At 54.0% G+C, this 21,867-nt stretch overlaps 1 protein-coding gene across 4 annotated transcripts in view; it reads left to right on the top strand.

The window, feature by feature from the left end:
- Positions 1–21,867, top strand: part of LOC140419823 (protein NDRG2-like) — a 270,374-nt gene that overhangs the window by 178,417 nt on the left and 70,090 nt on the right. For all 4 annotated transcript variants that reach the window (XM_072503848.1, XM_072503846.1, XM_072503847.1 and 1 more), the window contains 3 exons: positions 6,712–6,817; positions 7,295–7,415; positions 12,883–12,945. In XM_072503848.1, the coding sequence (XP_072359949.1) occupies positions 6,712–6,817; positions 7,295–7,415; positions 12,883–12,945 (290 nt within the window). The remainder of the gene's footprint in view (positions 1–6,711; positions 6,818–7,294; positions 7,416–12,882; positions 12,946–21,867) is intronic.

Raw genomic sequence — 21,867 nt, 5'->3', positions numbered from 1 at the left:
CTCACACTCTATTCCCCCCTCACACTCTGTCTCCCCCCCCTCACATCTGTCTCTCCCCCTCACACTCTGTCTCCCACCCCTCACACTCTGTCTCCCCCCCCTCACACTCTGTCTCCCCCCTCACACTCTGTCTCCCCCCACACACTGTGTCTCACCCCCTCACACTCTATTCCCCCCTCACCCTCTGTCTCCCCCCCTCACATCTGTCTCCCCCCCTCACACTCTGTCTCCCCCCACACACTGTGTCTCACCCCCTCACACTCAATTCCCCCCTCACCCTCTGTCTCCCCCCCTCACATCTGTCTCCCCCCACACACTCTGTCTCCCACCCCTCACACTCTGTCTCCCCCCACACACTGGGTCTCACTCCCTCACACTCTATCCCCCCACACTCTGTGTCTCACACCCTCACACTCAACCCCCCCTCACAGTCTGTCTCACCCCCTCACACTCTATCCCCCCTCACTCTCTGTCTCCTCCCCCCTCACACTCTGTCTCCCACCCCTCACACTCTGCCTCCTCCCCCTCACACTCTGTCTCCCACCCCTCACACTCTGTCTCCCCCTCACACTCTGTCTCACCCCCTCACACTCTGTCTCCCACCCCTCACTTTCTGTCTCCCCCTCACACTCTGTCTCACCCCCTCACACTCTATCCCCCCCCACTCTCTGTCTCCTTCCCCTCACACTCTGTCTCCCTCCTCACACTCTGTCTCCCCCCTCACACTCTGTCTCCCCCCTCACACTCTGTCTCCCCCCCTCACACTCTGTCTCCCCCCCTCACAATCTGTCTCCCCCCCCTCACACTGTGTCTCCCACCCCTCGCACTTTGTCTCACCCGCCCTCACACTCTGTCTCCCCCCTCACGCTCTGTCTCCCACCCCTCACACTCTGTCTCCCACCCCTCACACTCTGTCTCTCACCTCTCACACTCTGTCTCCCCCTCACACTCTGTCTCCCCCCTCACACTCTGTCTCCCCCCTCACACTCTGTCTCCCCCCCCACACTCTGTCTCCCCCTCACACTCTGTCTCCCCCCCCACACTCTGTCTCCCCCCCACACTCTGTCTCCCCCCCACACTCTGTCTCCCCCCCACACTCTGTCTCCCCCTCACACTCTGTCTCCCCACCCACACTCTGTCTCCCCACCCACACTCTGTCTCCCCCCCACACTCTGTCTCCCCCCCACACTCTGTCTCCCCCCCACACTCTGTCTCCCCCTCACACTCTGTCTCCCCACCCACACTCTGTCTCCCCCCTCACACTCTGTCTCCCTCTCACACTCTGTCTCCCCCCCCACACTCTGTCTCCCCCCCACACTCTGTCTCTCACCTCTCACACTCTGTCTCCCCCTCACACTCTGTCTCCCCCCTCACACTCTGTCTCCCCCCTCACACTCTGTCTCCCCCCCCACACTCTGTCTCCCCCCTCACACTCTGTCTCCCCCCCCACACTCTGTCTCCCCCCCACACTCTGTCTCCCCCCCACACTCTGTCTCCCCCCCACACTCTGTCTCCCCCTCACACTCTGTCTCCCCACCCACACTCTGTCTCCCCACCCACACTCTGTCTCCCCCCCACACTCTGTCTCCCCCCCACACTCTGTCTCCCCCCCACACTCTGTCTCCCCCTCACACTCTGTCTCCCCACCCACACTCTGTCTCCCCCCTCACACTCTGTCTCCCTCTCACACTCTGTCTCCCTCTCACACTCTGTCTCCCCCTCACACTCTGTCTCCCCCCCACACTCTGTCTCCCCCCCACACTCTGTCTCCCCCCTCACACTCTGTCTCCCCCCCCCACACTCTGTCTCCCCCCCACACTCTGTCTCCCCCCCCACACTCTGTCTCCCCCCTCACACTCTGTCTCCCCCCCTCTGTCTCCCCCTCCCCCCCTCTGTCTCCCCCCCCCTCTGTCTCCCCCCCTCACACTCTGTCTCACATTGTAGCCCCGTCTCTCCCCGTAAGCTCTCCTACCTCAAGCATGTTTCCTGAATTGGGATGAGCCGCAGATCCAGCTTTCCTCTTCTATTCGTCACATTCCCGAGGGAATAACCCGCAGGCACTGACTGATCCCGTCCTCTCTGGATAACCTTGGGAATTCTCAAGTGTGCTGTGTGTGCATGCGTGCGTATGCATGTATGCGTGTGTTTATGCGTGTGTGTGGGCATATGTGTGCATGTATGTGAGTGTTTTTGTAAGCGTGTGTGGGTGTGTGTGCATGTGAGAGAGTGCATATCTTTGTGTGTGTCTGTGTGTTCTGTTTTAGTGTGCATGTGTGTAGGTGTGGCTTTGCATGTGTGAGCGCGCGCGAGTGTATATATGTGCATGTGTGTACATGTGACTGTACACTTGTGCGCATGTCTGTGTGAGTATGTGTGTGGGTGAGTGTCTGTGCACGAGTGTGCATGTGTATCTATACATGTGAGCATGTGAGTTTGCCTGTGTGCGTGCAAGTGTGTGAGAGCATGTATGTGCATGTATGCGAGTGTGTGTGTGTATATGTGTGTGTTAGTGTGTGTGTGAGAGAGAGAGAGATGGACAGATGGACGGAGTGAGGGATGACGCGGGAGTGTCAGTGGCAGAGACAGAGAGAAAGAGGGAGAGACAGCGAGAGAGAGAGAGAGAGAAAGAGCCCAGGGGGACACACGGGTGGCACGAAGGTGGCATCAGGAGTAGCAGGATGCCACCCCCGCCCAGAGGCCGACAACTCAGGGGCCTGCAATTACCTCGGAGACCACCCCCCAAGTGCCGTTCCGCCTGGTCCACGTTTGTGGAGTCCAGTGCTAAACGGCGCCCGGCTGGGGACTCCGAGGTGACGGGATTATATCCCCAGTGGTGGGAGATCCGACCTATACATATTCAAGTGAGGCTAACTACTCACTTGAATATGCAGATCTCGGCCCCGCTCACGACCAGCGAGAGGCATCTCACGACATTTGCCGGCTGAGAGATAGTGAGAGAGAGACAGTGAGAGAGACAGTGAGAGAGAGAAAAAGAGAGAGTGAGATCGAGAGCGAGAGGTAGAGAGAGAGAGACAGTGAGATAGATAGAGATAGGGAGAGATACAGAGAGATAGAGAGACAGTGAGAAAGAGACAGTGAGAGAGAGAAAGAGAGCGAGTGAGATAGAGAGAGAGAGACAGTGAGATAGATAGAGATAGGGAGAGATATAGAGAGATAGAGAGACAGTGAGAAAGAGGCAGTGAGAGAGTGAGGTAGAGAGAGAGAGAGAGACAGTGAGATAGAGAGAGAGAGATAGTGAGATAGAGAGAGAGAGACAGTGAGAGAGAAGCAGTGAGATAGAGAGAGAGACAGTGAGAGATAGATAGAGAGACAGTGAGATAGATAGAGATAGAGAGAGACAGTGAGATAGGGAGAGAGAGAGACAGTGAGAGATAGACAGTGAGAGAGATAAAGAGAGAGAGAAATAGAGAGACAGTGAGATAGAGAAAGAGAGACTGAGATAGGGAGGGACAGTGAGATAGAGACAGTGAGATAGGGAGAGAGAAATAGAGAGCGAGAGAGAGAGAGAGATAGGGAGTGACCGAGAGGGAGAGAGAGAGCGAGACAGAGAGAGAGAGCGAGACACAGAGAGAGAGACAGAGGGAGATAGATAGAGAAAGGACTTAATTGAATGAATTTCCAACAATATCATTAACCTGCCATGAACATGGGACGTCCTGAATTCTTGATAAGCCCCATCGAAATGCAAGCCTTCCTTTCATTCTTCCACTCTCTCTCCCTTTCTCCCCTCTCTCCCACATGTAAGATGGCAGAGATCAGGTAGTCCGAAAGGCTGTGGATGCGGGGGGAAGGAAGGAGGTCAGCTGCGTGTCAAATTGAATGACGACCGATTCAAGGGCGGGTAGCCACCTCATGACGACAACCCTCTGAGATCTGTGGGCACCTCCAATTGAGTCCTCTCATCAACTGTCCATGCCCTTCACCCCTCCCCACATCCCCCCCAGCCCCATCCTCACCCACCACTATCAGAGGCAGAACTAGGCCGAGCGTTTATTGCCCGTCCCTAATTGCCCCTTGAGGAGGTGGTGGGTGAGCCGCCTTCTCGAACCGGCTGCAGTCCCTGTGTGGTGTGGGTAACACCCACAGTGCTGTCAGGGAGGGAGGTCCAGGATTGTGACCCGGCGACAGTGAAGGAACGGCCGATATATTTCCCAGTCAGGATGGTGAGTGTGGGGCTCGGAGGGGAACTTGCAGGTGGTGGAGTTCCCCATGTGTCTGCTGCCCCTTGTCCTTCTAGATGGTAGAGGTGGTGGGTTTGGAAGGTGCTGTCGAAGGAGCCTTGGTGAGTCGCTGCGGTGCATCTTGTAGATGGTACACACGCTGCTGTCACTGTGCGTCGGTGGTGGAGGGAGTGAATGTTTGTGGATGGGGTGCCGATCCCCTTGCCCGAAAGGCTGGTCAAGGTGGTATCCACCTTCGGGGAAAAAACGCTTCGAATATGCACTTGAAGTGTACGCCAGCTACAGAGCCCAAACCCCTAAGTTTGGGAGTGGGATTAAACCGGGTGACATTTCATCGGCCAGACCGGAGGACATGGGCCGAATGGCCTTCTTCAGCGCCAGTCGTTCTACGTTTTGCAATGTGGCTGAGGGGAGGTTTTTGATAGAGGTGCACAGATTTGTTTTGATTTTGGGCACTAGGATTAAGGAGCAGGAGAATGGGCCATTCAGCCCTCTACTCAGTAAGATGGCCACTGATGGGGGGGGGGTGGAAATGGCAGTGACTGGATTGATTGTTCTGCAGAGATCGCGATGGGCCGTCTGCCCCCCCCCCCCCCCGCACCCCGCACCCCACCTCTGCGCCATTCTGGTCCCATGACGTTCAAGACCAGCACTGGGCAACCTGCGGACCCTGGGGGTGGGGACGGGGGGGTCACACGCGGGTTCCTCGTGGCGGCCCCCGCAAGCCATGTCGCCGACAGTTACCCCCGCGCAGGGACGCCACGTTGCGCTGATTTCCCACCGCGTGTTTTTTTTTCCTGCCGGTATGACTGAAGTGATTGAGCTGAACCAAGGGAAAGCGAAGTCAGGGCGCGTGACAATCGTACACAAAACTGACTGTGAGAGCTGTATGCTACCTCTGTGTCCAAAGTTCTTTTTTCCTTTATTCATTCACGTATGTGGGCATTGCTGGCTGTGCCAGCATTTATTGTTCATCCCTTTTTTTAATAAACAATTTTAATGAGGTATTTTTGGCATTACAAACAGCTACAGTACAAAAACAATCCACAAAGAACAACAAACATAGTGAAATCACTGACTCCCATCCCGCCAAGACCCGCCTATTTGACCCCCTATTGTACGCTACCCTAACCCCCCCCCCCTCCTCACCTCCCACCCCCCCCACACTTGCTGACGATTTAATTCTCCGCGAAGAAGTCGATGAATGGTTGCCACCTCCGGGCGAACCCTAACAGTGACCCTCTCAAGGTGAACTTGATCTTCTCTAGGCCTAGAAAGCTCGCCATGTCCGATAGCCAGGTCTCCGACTTCGGGGGCTTTGAGTCCCTCCAAGCTGACAGTATCCGTCTCCGGGCTACCAGGGAAGCAAAGGCCAGAACGTCCGCCTCTTCCTCCTCCTGGATTCCCGGGTCTTCCGACACCCCAGAAATCACCACCTCTGGACTCAGTGCCACCCTTGTTTTCAATACTCTGGACATGACGTCCGCAAACCCCTGCCAACATCCCCTAACTCTGTAGATATGGTTCGCTGGTCCTCCCGCACATTTTACACACCTGTCCTCCACCCCAAAGAATCTACTCATCCGGGCCACTGTCATGTGGACCGGGTGCACGACCTTGAATTGGATCAGGCTGAGCCTGGCGCATGTTGCGGTCGCGTTGACTCTACTCAACGCGTCCGCCCATAAGCCATCCTCCATCTCGCCCCCAAGCTTTGTTGCTCATCCCTGAGGGCATGTAAGAGTTAACCACATTGCTGTGGGTATGGAGACACATGTAGGCCAGACCAGGTAAGGACAGCAGGTTTCCTTCCCTAAAGGACATTAGTGATCCAGATGGGGTTTTACAACAATCGACAATGGTTTCATTGGTCATCATTAGACTTTAATTCCAGATTTTTATTGAATTCAAATTCCAATATTTGCCCTGGTGGGATTTGAACTCCGGTCCCCTGGGTCTCTGGATTACTGGGTAATACCACTAAGCCACTGCCTCCCCATTGTAAATATTTATTTTGTTTTACAATTTGACATTGGTGACAGTTCTATCAATATATATATGGGGCGGGATTCTCCGACTCCCCCGCCGGGTCGGAGAATCGCCGGGGGGCGGCGTGAATCCCGCCCCCGCCGGCCGCCGAATTCTCCGGCCCCGAAGATTCGGTGGGGGCGGGAATCGCGCACCGCCGGTAGGTGCCCCCCCCCCCCCCCGGCGATTCTCCGGCCCGCGATGGGCCGAAGTCCCGCTGCTGTCATGCCTGTCCCACCGGCGTGAATCAAACCACAAACCTTACCGGCGGGACTGGCGGTGCGGGCGGGCTCCGGGGTCCTGGGGGGGGGGGGCGATTTGGGGCGGCCCGACGCCGGAGAGGTTCCCGCCGCTCCATCCCGCCGGAACTGAGATGAAGGAGGTGCCTCGGTTGCCATTCATTGTTATAGACACAGTGCTGTTGTTAACATCTGCCCTCTCTTTCTGTCTTTCTCTCTCTCTCTCCCCCCCCCCTCCCCAGGAATATGATGTGGAGACTCCTTATGGGACCCTCCACGTGACTATCCACGGGTCGCCCAAGGGGAACCGGCCCGCCATCCTCACCTACCACGACATCGGCCTCAACCGTAAGTAAACGCCCCTCGCCCGCCAGCCCACCAGTCTCGTTGGGGTGCCTGTGGAGCTTGGCGTTCCCAGTCGGAGGCTCATCATGGGGAAGGTGGGAGTGTGGGGTGGGGGGGGGGGGGGGGGGGGGGGGAAGGGTCATTGACATTCCCCATCGGGTCCAGTTTCCTCGGACGTCCGCAGTTGGAGCCAGCTTGAGGGTTGAGTTGAGGAGTCGGGCGGTGGGGAGGGGAGCAAGGAGGGGAAGATTGGCATTCCCTGTTGGATCCAGTGGAGTTCCCAGTTGGAGCCCGTTGGGATTGACGTTCCCAGTCGGAGGGGGCTGAAGTGATGAGGAGTGGGTGGGTTTAGGCCATGAGGTCCCATCCCTACCTGCAATAGGGCAATGATTGCGGTGTGAGGGGGGGGGGGGCGAGGGGAATTGTGTGTAAACCACTTCCCGTCTGTCTAACCCTCGTCTTTTTGTTCCTTCCCCTCAGATAAGACCTGTTTCAACAGTCTCTTCAAATTTGAGGACATGCTGGAGATCACCAAGAACTTTGTGGTGTGCCACATCGATGCACCTGGGCAGCAGAAAGGGGCAGCCTCTTTCCCCCCTGGGTAAGTGCGGCAGGCCTGGGGTGGGGGGGGGTCTCACACCTTGAACGCGACAGTCCTGTTTCCCCGCAAGCCCCTTACCACATTCGATGGGTATCCTCTTTTTGAAAGCGGTCTCCCGCTCCTCCTTAAAACCACCCACCCCCATTCGTCATCCGTCCGTGTGTCTACTCTTTATCTGTAAGAGTTCTCCGCCTTAGCCTCATTCCCCAGCTGTCACTGGGCCTATACCTGAGGGACCAGCTAAGCCCATACTGCCTGGTGAAGCGATTGGGCCTATGCTGGAGTTAAATGTGGCCAACACCGGGCCTACAGGGCCCGATGAAGAGATTGGGCCTATACCTGATTAAAATGTATCCAATGCACGACCCTTGCTGCCTCATGAATAGATTGGACCTACATCGAAATAAATTCAACCGATACTGGGCCGAGGGCCTAATGACAGGATTGGGCCTATATCTGAGAAAGTGTGGCCAGTACTGGGCTCTACGCCCTGATGAAGAGTTTGGGCCTACACCTGAATAAAATGTGGTCAACAATGGGCCTATTGGGCCTGATGAGGAGGTTGGGCCGGCACCTCAGTTAAATGCAGCCAAAACTGGGCCTGATGAAAGGCTGGGCCTAATCAGGAAATGAGGCCAATATTGGGCCAAGGTCCCGAGGAACGGTTTTGGTCGACACCTGAGGAATAAATAAGTCTCGTTCAGAAAATGCGGCCAATTTGGTGCCTAAGCCCTGAGGACGGGAAAGGAGTCTTCAGGCCAGTTCTGAATGTCCCTAATGGATTCATCGGTCTCATTAAATTAAGTGCTTCTGCAGCCACGTGGGAGTGTTTGATGGGGACAGTGTAGAGGGAGCTTTCCTCTGTATCTAACCCCGTGCTGTACCTGTCCTGGGAGTGTTTGATGGGGACAGTGTAGAGGGGGCGTTACTCTGTATCTAACCCCGTGGCTGTACCTGGCCTGGGAGTGTGTGATGGGGACAGTGTAGAGGGAGCTTTACTCTGTATCTAACCCCGTGCTGTACCTGTCCTGGGAGTGTTTGATGGGGACAGTGTAGAGGGAGCTTTCCTCTGTATCTAACCCCGTGCTGTACCTGTCCTGGGAGTGTTTGATCAGGACAGTGTAGAACGGGGCGTTACTCTGTATCTAACCCCGTGGCTGTACCTGGCCTGGGAGTGTGTGATGAGGACAGTGTAGAGGGAGCTTTACTCTGTATCTAACCCCGTGCTGTACCTGTCCTGGGAGTGTTTGATGGGGACAGTGTAGAGGGAGCTTTCCTCTGTATCTAACCCCGTGCTGTACCTGTCCTGGGAGTGTTTGATGGGGACAGTGTAGAGCGGGGCGTTACTCTGTATCTAACCCCGTGGCTGTACCTGGCCTGGGAGTGTTTGATGGGGACAGTGTAGAGGGAGCTTTACTCTGTATCTAACCCCGTGCTGTACCTGTCCTGGGAGTGTTTGATGGGGACAGTGTAGAGGGAGCTTTATTCTCTATCTAACCCCGTGCTGTACCTGTCCTGGGAGTGTTTGTTGGGGACAGTGTAGACGTAGCTTTACTCTGTATCTAACGCCGTGCTGTACCTGGCCTGGGAGTGTTTGATGGGGACAGTGTAGAGGGAGCTTTACTCTGTATCTAACCCCGTGCTGTACCTGTCCTGGGAGTGTTTGATGGGGACAGTGTAGAGCTTTATTCTCTATCTAACCCCGTGCTGTACCTGTCCTGGGAGTGTTTGATGGGGACAGTGTAGAGGGAGCTTTACTCTGTATCTAACCCCGTGCTGTACCTGACCTGGGAGTGTTTGATGGGGACAGTGTAGAGGGAGCTTTACTCTGTATCTAACCCCGTGCTGTACCTGTCCTGTGAGTGTTTGATGGGGACAGTGTAGATGGAGCTTTCCTCTGTATCTAACCCCGTGCTGTACCTGTCCTGGGAGTGTTTCATGGGGACAGTGTAGAGGGAGCTTTACTGTGTATCTAACCCCGTGCTGTACCTGTCCTGGGAGTGTTTGATGGGGACAGTGTAGAGGGAGCTTTCCTCTGTATCTAACCCCGTGCTGTACCTGTCCTGGGAGTGTTTGATGGGGACAGTGTAGAGGGAGCTTTACTCTATATCTAACCCCGTGCTGTACCTGTCCTGGGAGTGTTTGATGGGGACAGTGTAGAGGGAGCTTTACTCTGTATCTAACCCCGTGCTGTACCTGTCCTCGGAGTGTTTGATGGGGACAGTGTAGAGAAGCTTTACTCTGTATCTAACCCCGTGCTGTACCTGTCCTGGGAGTGTTTAATGGGGACAGTGCAGAGGGAGCTTTACTCTGTATCTAACCCCGTGCTCTACCTGTCCTGGGAGTGTTTGATCAGGACAGTGTAGAGGGAGCTTTACTCTGTATCTAACCCTGTGCCGTACCTGTCCTAGGAGTGTTTGAGAGGGACAGTGTAGAGGGAGCTTTACTCTGTATATAACCCTGTGCTGTACCTGTCCTGGGAGTGTTTGTTGGGGACAGTGTAGAGGGAGCTTTACTCTGTATCTAACACCGTGCTGTACCTGTCCTGGGAGTGTTTGATGGGGACAGTGTAGAGGGGGCGTTACCCTGTATCTAACCCCGTGGCTGTACCTGGCCTGGGAGTGTGTGATGGGGACAGTGTAGAGGGAGCTTTACTCTGTATCTAACCCCGTGCTGTACCTGTCCTGGGAGTGTTTGATGGGGACAGTGTAGAGGGAGCTTTACTCTCTATCTAATCCCGTGCCGTACCTGTCCTGGGAGTGTTTGCTGGGGACAGTGTAGAGGGAGCTTTACTCTGTATCTAACCCCGTGCTGTACCTGACCTGGGAGTGTTTGATGGGGACAGTGTAGAGGGAGCTTTATCTGTATCTAACCCCGTGCTGTACCTGTCCTGTGAGTGTTTGATGGGGACAGTGTAGATGGAGCTTTCCTCTGTATCTAACCCCGTGCTGTACCTGTCCTGGGAGTGTTTGATGGGGACAGTGTAGAGGGAGCTTTACTGTGTATCTAACCCCGTGCTGTACCTGTCCTGGGAGTGTTTGATGGGGACAGTGTAGAGGGAGCTTTCCTCTGTATCTAACCCCGTGCTGTACCTGTCCTGGGAGTGTTTGATGGGGACAGTGTAGAGGGAGCTTTACTCTGTATCTAACCCCGTGCTGTACCTGTCCTGGGAGCGTTTGATGGGGACAGTGTGGAGGGAGCTTTACTCTGTACCTAACCCCGTGCTGTACCTGTCCTGGGAGTGTTTGATGGGGACAGTGTAGAGAAGCTTTACTCTGTATCTAACCCCGTGCTGTACCTGTCCTGGGAGTGTTTAATGGGGACAGTGTTGAGGAAGTTTACTCTGTATCTAACCCCGTGCTGTACCTGTCCTGGGGGTGTTTGATGGGGACAGTGTAGAGGGAACTTTACTCTGTATCTAACCCCGTGCTGTAACTACCCTGGGAGTGTTTGATGGGGCCAGTGTAGAGGGAGCTTTACTCTGTATCTGAGCCCGTGCTGTACCTATCCTGGGAGTGTTTGATCGGGACAGTGTAGAGGGAGCTTTACTCTGTATCTAAGCCTGTGCTATACCTGTCCTGGGAGTGTTTGATGGGGACAGTGTAGAGGGAGCTTTACTCTGCATCTAAGCCTGTGCTATACCTGTCCTGGGAGTGTTTGATGGGGACAGTGTAGAGGGAGCTTTACTCTGTATCTAACCCCGTGCTGTACCTGTCCTGGGAGTGTTTGATGGGGACAGTGTAGAGGGAGCTTTACCCTGATCTAAGCCTGTGCTATACCTGTCCTGGGAGTGTTTGATGGGGACAGTGTAGAGGGAGCTTTACTCTGTATCTTACCCCGTGCTGTACCTGTCCTGGGAGTGTTTGATGGGGACAGTGTAGAGGGAACTTTACTCTGTATCTAAGCCTGTGCTATACCTGTCCTGGGAGTGTTTGATGGGGACAGTGTAGAGGGAGCTTTACTCTGCATCTAAGCCTGTGCTATACCTGTCCTGGGAGTGTTTGATGTGGACAGTGTAGAGGGAGCTTTACTCTGTTTCTAACCCCGTGTTGTACCTGTCCTGGGAGTGTTTGATGGGGACAGTTTAGAGGGAGCTTTACTCTGTATCTAACCCCGTGCTGTACCTGTCCTGGGAGTGTTTGTTGGGGACAGTGTAGAGGGAGCTTTACTCTGTATCTAACCCCGTGCTGTACCTGTCCTGGGAGTGTTTGATGGGGACAGTTTAGAGGGAGCTTTACTCTGTATCTAACCCTGTGCTGTACCTGTCCTGGGAGTGTTTGTTGGGGACAGTGTAGAGGGAGCTTTACTCTGTATCTAACCCCGTGCTGTACCTGCCCTGGGAGTGTTTGATGGGGACAATGTAGTAGGGAGCTTTAGTCTGTATCTAACCCCGTGCTGTACCTGTCCTGGGAGTGTTTGATGGGGACAGTGTAGAGGGACCTTTACTCTGTATCTAACCCCGTGTTGTACTTGTCCTGTGAGTGTTTGATGGGAGTAGTGTAGAGGGAGCTTTACTCTGTATCTAACCCCGTGCTGTACCTGTCCTGGGAGTGTTTGCTGGGGACAGTGTAGAAGGAGCTTTACTCTGTATCTAACCTCGTGCTGTACCTGTCCTAGGAGTGTTTGCTGGGGACAGTGTAGAAGGAGCTTTAGTCTGTATCTAACCTCGTACTGTACCTGTCCTGGGAGTGTGTGATGGGGACAGTGTAGAGGGAGCTTTACTCTGTATCTAACCCTGTGCTGTACCTGTCCTGGGAGTGTTTGTTGGGGACAGTGTAGAGGGAGCTTTACTCTGTATCTAACCCCGTGCTGTACCTGCCCTGGGAGTGTTTGATGGGGACAATGTAGTAGGGAGCTTTAGTCTGTATCTAACCCCGTGCTGTACCTGTCCTGGGAGTGTTTGATGGGGACAGTGTAGAGGGACCTTTACTCTGTATCTAACCCCGTGTTGTACTTGTCCTGGGAGTGTTTGATGGGAGTAGTGTAGAGGGAGCTTTACTCTGTATCTAACCCCGTGCTGTACCTGTCCTGGGAGTGTTTGCTGGGGACAGTGTAGAAGGAGCTTTACTCTGTATCTAACCTCGTGCTGTACCTGTCCTGGGAGTGTTTGCTGGGGACAGTGTAGAAGGAGCTTTACTCTGTATCTAACCTCGTGCTGTACCTGTCCTGGGAGTGTTTGATGGGGACAGTGTAGAGGGAGCTTTACTCTGTATCTAACCCCGTGCTGTACCTGTCCTGGGAGTGTTTGATGGGGACAGTGTAGAGGGATCTTTACTCTGTATCTAACCCCGTGCTGTACCTGTCCTGGGAGTGTTTGATGGGGATAGTGTAGAGGGAGCTTTACTCTGTATCTAACCCCGTGCTGTACCTGTCCTGGGAGTGTTTGATGGGGAGAGCCGGGGAGGGGGAGGTGAAATGTTCTGGTCTGTGTTGGGCCTTGCTCTGACCAATGTTATCCCGTTGTTAGGTACCAGTACCCCTCGATGGAACAGTTGTGCGAGATGCTGCCCTGCGTCCTCCAGTACTTCAAGTAAGACTTTTCGTGAACTTCACTGTTACCCTATGTGGTAAACCACTGTATTGTATTGTATTGTTACATGCCTGGGCTTGTCCCTGCTGGCTCCGCCTGTGGCTCCTCCCCTCGGGCTAATGTATAAAGGTGGCTAGTCTCCGCCTCTGATCCAGTTCGGGATTAGAGGCCAGGTGGCTTTCTGTTTAGTTTATTAAAGCCTCAGTTACGTTCACCACTCGTCGTGTGTTCATTGATGGCATACCACCTTAAACATGATTGCCCTCTGCTGGGCACAGTGCCCTCACCAGCACTGCTTTCCTTCTGGTCACCCGTGCAATTGAATAACCCATGACAAAATGTACACATAGCGACCTTTAAACCTCCAGCCGGGGGCCCCAGTTGGACATCTCATCTGACCGATAGTCCCACTGGCTCCCCCTCAGGGCTGGCAGTGCCCACTGCTCCAGGTGTTGAGAACCTCGGCCTCTGGCACGAGGGGACTCGAGCCTCACCACCTACTGGCTCTGAGAGTGGAAGTGAGGATTGCGGCCTTGTCCCTGTCAAAGCCCTGACCTTTCGTCAGAGGTTATCCTAGCTTTAGACAGAGGGTTAACTAACCTCCATCCCAACCAGTCTTTGCCCGTGATCCTTGCTGCCACCTCTGGCCCCTGTTCGGTTGCTGAAGGTGAGCGGATTTCCCTCTCGCACTGCCTCTCTTTCGCTCACTCATCCACTCTCACTATCTCGCTCATCCACTCTCACTATCTCGCTCATCCACTCTCACTATCTCTCTCAACCTCTCTCACTATCTTGCTGTCTCTCTCTCTATTTCCCCCTCTGTCTCTCTTACTCTCCCTCTCCTCTCTCACTGTCTTACCCTCTCTCTCACTCTCTCTCTCACTATCTCTTTCTCTGTCCTCGCTCATTGTCTTACCCTTCTCTCTCTTTCTATGTTGCTCTGTCTCTCTCTCTCACTATCTCACACTCTCCTCTCTCACTGTCTTACCCTCCCTCTCTCCGTCCCTCTCTGCCTTTCTTTGTGTCTGTCTCTCTCATTCTTCCTCTCATCCTTTCTCTTATTCTCATTGTATCTCTCGCACCCTCTCTCGCTCTACCCTCTCTCTCTCACTCTCTCACCCTTTCTGTTTATCTCACTGTCTGTCTGTCTATCTCTCTCTCTCTCCCTCTCACTTGTCTCTCTCACTCTCTCTCTCACCCTTTCTATCTCACTGTCTATCTGACTGTCTGTCTCTCTCTCTCACTCTCTCTCACTGTCTGTCTGTCTGTCTCTGTCTCTTGTCATGTGAGAGTACCTTTAAGAAATGGGTGTTTATCAGTGATGCCAGAGAATGGTTGGAGCTGGGCTGTCTGTCAGCTTTTTAAATTAAAAAAAAAAAATGTTTTTATTAAGAATTTTTCAACAATATTTTCCACCTTACAAACAAACCCCCCCCCCGCCCCTCCCGTAACAAAGAAAAGAAAAGAACTCGCGTGGCAAGACATGAACATGGCAAGTCAATAAGATACAAAACTTTGCACATTGGATTCTTCCCGTACATGTCAGTTTCTGGATCGTTCATGTGTTTTCTTGCTCAAATGTCCCCCAAAGAACCCCCCCTTTCCTCCACCCCCCCACCCCCACGAACGATGTCCCCCCCCGGGTTGCTGCTGCTGCTGTCCGACCTTCCTCTAACGCTCCGCGAGATGGTCTAGGAACGGTTGCCACCGCCTGTAGAATCCCTGCGCAGACCCTCTCAAGGCGAACTTTATCCTCTCCAATTTGATAAACCCCGCCATATCATTTATCCAGGCCTCCTCGCTGGGGGACTTCGCCTCCTTCCACATTAGCAAGATCCTTCGCCGGGCTACTAGGGACGCAAAGGCCAGAATGCCGGCCTCTTTCGCCTCCTGCACTCCCGGTTCGTCCACTACTCCAAATATTGCTAGCCCCCAGCTTGGCTTGACCCGGACTTTCACCACCTGAGATATTGCTCCCGCCACTCCTCGCCAGAACCCCTCCAGTGCCGGGCATGACCAAAACATATGGACATGGTTCGCCGGGCTCCCTGAGCACCTTCCACATCTGTCCTCTACCCCAAAGAACCTACTCAACCTTGCCCCCGTCAAGTGCGCTCTGTGGACCACCTTAAATTGTATCAGGCTGAGCCTGGCACACGAAGAAGAGGAATTAAACCTACTTAGGGCATCAGCCCATAGCCCCTCCTCAATCTCCTCCCCCAACTCCTCTTCCCATTTACCCTTCAGCTCTTCTACCAAAGCCTCCCCCTCTTCTTTCATCTCCTGGTATATTGCCGACACCTTGCCCTCTCCGACCCATACACCCGAGATCACCTGTCTTGAATCCCCTGTGCCGGGAGTAGCGGAAATTCCCTCACCTGCCGCCTCGCAAACGCCGTCACTTGCATGTACCTGAAAGCGTTTCCCGGGGGTAGCCCAAACTTCTTCTCCAGCGCTCCTAAGCTCGCAAACGTCCCGTCAATGAACAGGTCCCCCATTCTTCTACTCCCTGCCCGATGCCAGCTCTGAAACCCCCCGTCCATCATTCCTGGGACAAACCAATGGTTGCCTCTGATCCGGGACCACACCGAGGCTCCCATCGCACCCCTGTGTCGTCGCCACTGCCCCCAGATCTTTAGCGTTGCCGCCACCACCGGGCTCGTGGTGTACCTTGTCGGCGAGTGCGGCAGCGGTGCCGTCACCAGCGCCCCCAGGCTCGTGCCCACACAGGACGGCATCTCCAACCTCTTCCACGCCGCCCCCTCTCCCTCCATCACCCACTTACGGATTATTGCCACGTTGGCTGCCCAATAGTAACCACCCAAATTCGGCAGCGCCAACCCTCCTCTATCTCTGCTACGCTCCAGGAACCCCCTCCTTACCCTCGGGGTCTTGCTCGCCCACACAAATCCCATGATGCTCCTGCTTACCCTCTTAAAGAAGGCCTTAGTAATCACAATTGGGAGGCATTGGAATACAAAAAGAAACCTCGGGAGGACCACCATTTTAACCGACTGTACCCTACCCGCCAGCGAGAGTGGCAACATGTCCCACCTTTTAAAATCCTCCTCCATCTGTTCCACCAGCCACGTCAAATTAAGTTTTGCAGTGCCCCCCAGCTCCTAGCTACCTGAATCCCCAAGTATCGAAAGCTCCTTTCCGCCCTCCTCAATGGTAGGTTGTCAATCCCTCTTCCCTGGTCCCCCGGCTGGATCACAAAGACCTCACTCTTTCCCACATTGAGCTTATGGCCCGAAAAGTCTTCAAACTCCCTTAGGATCTGCATTACCTCAACCATCCCCTCCACTGGATCCGTCACATACAGCAACAGGTCGTCTGCGTACAGCGACACTCGATGTTCCTCTTCCCCTTGAACCACCCCCTTCCATTTCCCCGACTCCCTTAATGCCATGGCCAAAGGTTCAATTGCTAATGCAAACAGCAGCGGGGACAGGGGGCACCCCTGCCTCGTCCCTCGATACAGCCGGAAATACTCCGACCTCCGCCCGTTCGTGACCACACTCGCCACCGGGGTTTATATAGGAGCTTAACCCAACTAATGAACCCTCCCCCGAACCCAAACCTCAACACTTCCCAGAGATACTCCCACTCTACCCGATCAAAGGCCTTTGCCGCGTCCATGGCTGTCACTATCTCCGCTTCTCCCTCCACCGATGGCATCATAATCATGTTTAGGAGCCTTCGCACATTAGTGTTTAACTGCCTACCCTTTACGAATCCCGTCTGGTCCTCGTGAATCACCCCCAGGACACAGTCCTCAATCCTCATGGCCAACAGTTTTGCCAGCAACTTAGCATCTACGTTAAGGAGTGAGATCGGTCTATACGACCCACATTGCAGTGGGTCCTTATCCCGCTTCAAGATCAAAGAGATCGTCGCCTCCGACATTGTCGGGGGCAGGGTCGTCCCCTCCCTTGCTTCATTGAAGGTCCTTACCAGCAACGGGGCTAACAGGTCTACATGCTTCCTGTAGAACTCCATCGGGAACCCATCCGGCCCCGGGGCCTTCCCTGCCTGCATGCTCCCCAGTCCTTTAACCAGCTCCTCCACCCCAATTGGCGCCCCCAAACCAGCCACCTCCTGCTCCTCCACCCTTGGGAACCTCAATTGGTCAAAGAATCGCCGCATCTCCTCTTTTCCCCCTGGGGGCTGGGACATACACAGCTCCTCGTAAAAGGCCTTAAAAGCCTCATTCACTTTCCCCGCGCTCCGCACCGTAGTTCCCCTGCCATCTTTGATTCTGCCTATTTCCCTCACTGCCATCCTCTTACGGAACTGATGTGCCAGCATCTGACTCGCCTTCCCCCCATATTCATATATCGCCCCCTGTGCCTTCCTCCACTGTGCCTCTGCCTTCCCTGTGGTCAACAGGTCGAACTCCGTCTGGAGACTTTGTCTCTCCCCGAGTAGTCCCTCATCTAGAGTCTCTGCATAGCTCCTGTCCACCCTTAGAATCTCCCCCACTAACCTCTCCCTTTCCCTGCCCCCTCTCTTCACCCTATGAGCCCTGATGGAGAATAACTCTCCCCTGACCACCGCCTTCAGCGCCTCCCATACTACTCCCACCTGCACCTCCCCATTGTCGTTGGCCTCCAGATACATTTCGATACACCCCCGCACCCTCCCACATACTTCCTCGTCCGCCAGCAGTCCCACATCCAACCTCCACAACGGGCGTTGGTCCCTCTCCTCCCCCAGCTCCACCCAGTGCGGTGCATGGTCTGAAATGGCTATGGCCGAATACTCCGTTCCCTCCACTTTCGGGATCAATGCCATGTGCAGAACAAAAAAATCTATCCGGGAGTACGCCTTATGGACGTGGGAGAAAAAAGAAAATTCTCTGGCCAAAGGCCTGGCAAATCTCCACGGATCTACTCCCCCCACCTGGTCCATAAACCCCATAAGCACCTAGGCCGCAGCCGGCCTCTTCCCCGTCCTAAATCTAGAGCGATCTAATGCTGGGTCCAGCACCGTATTAAAATGCTCCTCCATTATCAAACTCCCTCTTTGCATCCAACTTCGAATGCAACACCTGTCCTACCCATCCCTTCCTTAACCTGACCTGATCTGCCCTTCAGATGTGTCTCCTGAAGCATGGCCACGTCTGCCTTCTGTCCCTTTAGGTGCGCGAACACTCGGGCCCTCTTAACCGGCCCATTTAGGCCTCTCACATTCCACGTGATCAGCCGGATTGGGGGGGGGGGGGGTCCCCCCCGCCGACTAGCCATCTCCTATCTCAGGCCAGTCCCGTGCTCGCGCCTCCCGCACCCTCCAGTCCCCCAGGCGGGGAACCCCCGTCCCGACCACCTCTTCCATTTTCAGTTCCCCCTCGGACAGTGCATCAGCAACCCTAAAATCCCCCCCCCCCGCTAGATCTACATCTAGCTCTTTTGTTCCCCCCATATTACTTCCGTGAGTCAGTTGACTTCTGCTGACCCCGGCTTCCCCCGCCTTCCCGTTGATCTCCCCCGTGTGGGAGTCTCTCCTCCTCCTTACCTTCCTCCATACCCCCCCCCCTTTTTGGCACGGGAAAAAGCCCGTGCTTTCCTGAACCAGCCCCCCCTATGGCGCAGCTCCTGTTGCGGCCCTTATCCCAGTTCACTCATCCCCAAGTCTCACCTCCCTCCAGCACCGACGCCCACATTCCCCATCATCATCATCTCGTCTACAGAAAATAAAAAAGGGACATTTTTGGAATTTTAACCAGAACTCTACCCACATCCCCATCCATCATCCCACCCATGAAGTATTCTTTGCTCATATATACAACCCCATATACAACCGACATCTCCCCCCCGCAACCACAGCCCCTCAGTTCGAGTCCAGTTTTTCCATCTGAATAAAGGTCCAAGCCTCTTCTGGCGTTTCAAAATAATGGTGTCTGTCCTGATAAGTGACCCACAGTCGTGCAGGCTGCAGCATGCTGAACCGGACTCTTTTTTTATGCAGCACCGCCTTGTCCCGGTTGAAGCCAGCTCTCCTCCTTGCCACCTCCGCGCTCCAATCCTGGTAAACTCGGATCACCGCGTTCTCCCATCTACTGCTCCGCACCTTCTTGGCCCATCTCAGAACACTTTCTTTGTCCGCGAAGCGATGGAACCTTGCCACTATCGCCCTTGGCGGCTCATCGGCTTTGGGTCTCCTCGCCAGGACCCGATGAGCCCCTTCCAGCTCCAGGGGGGTCGGAGAGGCCTCCGCCCCCATCAGCGAATGGAGCATCGTACTCACGTACGCTCCGGCATCAGCTCCCTCCACTCCTTCGGGAAGACCCAGAATCCGGAGGTTCTTCCTCCTCGACCTGTTCTCCAGGACCTCAATTCTCTCGGCCCACCTCCTGTGCACCGCCTCGTGTGCCTCCATGTTTACCGCCAGGCCCAGGATCTCGTCCTCGTTGGTATTCACTTTATCATTCACCTCGCGAAGCTCCACCGCCTGGGTCTTCTGGGTCTCCTTCAGCCCCTCGATCGCCAACAGCATTGGCGCCAGCACCTCCTTTTTCAGCTCCTCCACACATCGCTTGAGGAACTCCTGCTGGTCTGGCCCCCACGCTGCTCGCTCTCCGCCCTCCGCCATCTTGCTTTTTTCCCCTCGTTTTGGTCTCTGCTCCAGGGCCTCTTTTCTCGTCGTTCCACCGCTGATCTCGGCCATAAATCGTGAGGGGGGACCTTACTGCACCTTCCCACACGGGATTAATTCAAAAAAGGCTCCGTTGGGGCTCCTCTGGAGAGCCCGAAAGTCCGTTGTCGCGGGAGCTGCCGAAACGTGCGGCGATGCGGACGCAACCGGAAGTCGCTTTTTCAATTTGTTATGGGCCAGGGTTTAGAGAACCCCAAAGTGTATCATGGAGTTTACCTGACCCACAACTTTTAATAGATTGTGGTATGGGGAGCACACGGCCCACTCTACAGGTGTGGCACAGCAGAAATGGAAAAGTATTTTTTAAGCAAAACAATGTTTATTCTATGAACTCAAGTTAACCTTTTTAAAACAAACAGTGAACATCTTAGCAACCATCAATTCAAATACAACCCCCAAAGAATACAACACTAAGTAACCCTTAATAACTTCCCAAACAACATCCAGAAGACAGAAGAAATACCTTTTAACAGAAGCACATTAGGTTTACATTCACTACTGAGAACATTTATAATTCTGAATTCACCAAATGATCAAGAGACAGTCTTTTCATGGCAGAGAGAACAACAGTACACCTGCTCTGTCTGGCCTCAGCTCCAACACCGAAAACGAAACTAAAACACACCCTGCAGCAAACCGCCTAAAATGAAAGTAAAAAAGCTGACAGACAGCCCAGCTCCACCCACACTCTGACATTACTGATAAACACCCATTTCTTAAAGGTACGCTCACATGACACTCTGGATGAATTGCAGTCCTGGCTTTGTGCCGAAGCAGTGCCACTCTCATGACCTGAATTTTATGTATAAATGTATTAATTGGGATAGGACGTGGGATGGCGATCAATCAGAAACAGCGGGTTCCTCCAGGAGAGAGCTGCCTGTCTGATCACTGAGTGCCCCTCTGACTTTCTCACCCTGCCCCCATTCAGATCACAGAACGGTTATGGGACCGAAGGAGGCCATTCGGCCCATCCCGTCTGCACCGTCTCTCCAAACGAGCATCGTGACTTAGTGGTTAGCACTGTTGCTTCACAGCGCTATGGTCCCGGGTTTGATTCCCGGCTTGGATCACTGTCTGTGCGGAGTCTGCACGTTCTCCCCGTGTCTGCGTGGGTTTCCTCCGGGTGCTCCGGTTTCCTCCCACAAGTCCCGAACGACGTGCTGTTGGGTGAATTGGACATTCTGAATTCTCCCTCTGTGACCCGGACAGGCTCTGGAATGTGGCGACTGGGGGATTTTCACAGTAACTCCTTTGCAGCGTTAATGTCAGCCTACTTGTGACAGTAATAAAGATTGTTATTGTTAGTGCCGTTCCCCTGCCTTTCCCCCGTACCCTCCCCCCCCACACACATTGTTTCTATTCAGATAATCATCCCTCGCCCTCTCGGACGCCCCGATTGAACCTGCCTCCACCGCACTTCCAGACAGTGCATTCCAGACCCCGACCACTCGCTGTGTGAAAAAGGGTTTTTCTCAAATCACATTTGCTTCTTTTACAAATCTCTTCCGATCTGCGCCCTCTCGTTCTCAATCCTATCACGGAGCCGGAACAGTTTCTCCCCGTCCACTCTGTCCAGGCCCGCCCCTCATTATTTGGAACATCTCTATCAAATCCCCTCTCGGCCTCCTTCTCTCCAAGGAGAACAGTCCCAACCTCTCCAATCTATCCCCATAACTGAAGTTTCCCATCCCCGGAACCATCCTTGTAAACCTCTTCTGCGCTCTCTCTCCAATGTGTTCACATCCTTCCTATAGTGTGGCCCCCAGAACTGTGCACAATATTCCAGCCGAGGTCTGACTGGTGTCTGGTATCAGTTCAGTATAACCTCCTTGCTCTTGTACTCTGTGTCCCTGTTAATAAAGCTCAGGATACTGTATACTTTATTAACTGCTCTCTCCCCCTGTCCTGCCTCCTTCAATGGTCTCTGCACAGATACACCCAGGTCCTTCTGCTCTGCACCCCTTTGAGAACTTTACTCCTTATTTACTATTGTCTCCCCATGTTCTTTCGTCCAAAATGCATCACCTCACACTTCTCCACATTGAACTTCATCTGCCACCCCTCTGCCCACTCCCCCAACTTGTCTATGTCCTTTTGAAGTTCGACCCTGTCCTCTTCACAATTTACAATACCTCCACAAACTATGAAATTGTCCTCTGCATACCAAGATCATTAATTTATATCAGGAAAAGCAACGGCCCTAATACTACCAGTCCAAAACCTTCGTCCAGCCCGAAAAATATTAATTGAACATTACTCTCT

This window comes from Scyliorhinus torazame, chromosome 5 (assembly GCF_047496885.1).
Source record: "Scyliorhinus torazame isolate Kashiwa2021f chromosome 5, sScyTor2.1, whole genome shotgun sequence".
NCBI lineage: Eukaryota > Metazoa > Chordata > Chondrichthyes > Carcharhiniformes > Scyliorhinidae > Scyliorhinus > Scyliorhinus torazame.
The sequence above is the reverse complement of the archived record's forward strand: the minus strand, read 5'-3'. Positions and strand labels throughout refer to the sequence as shown.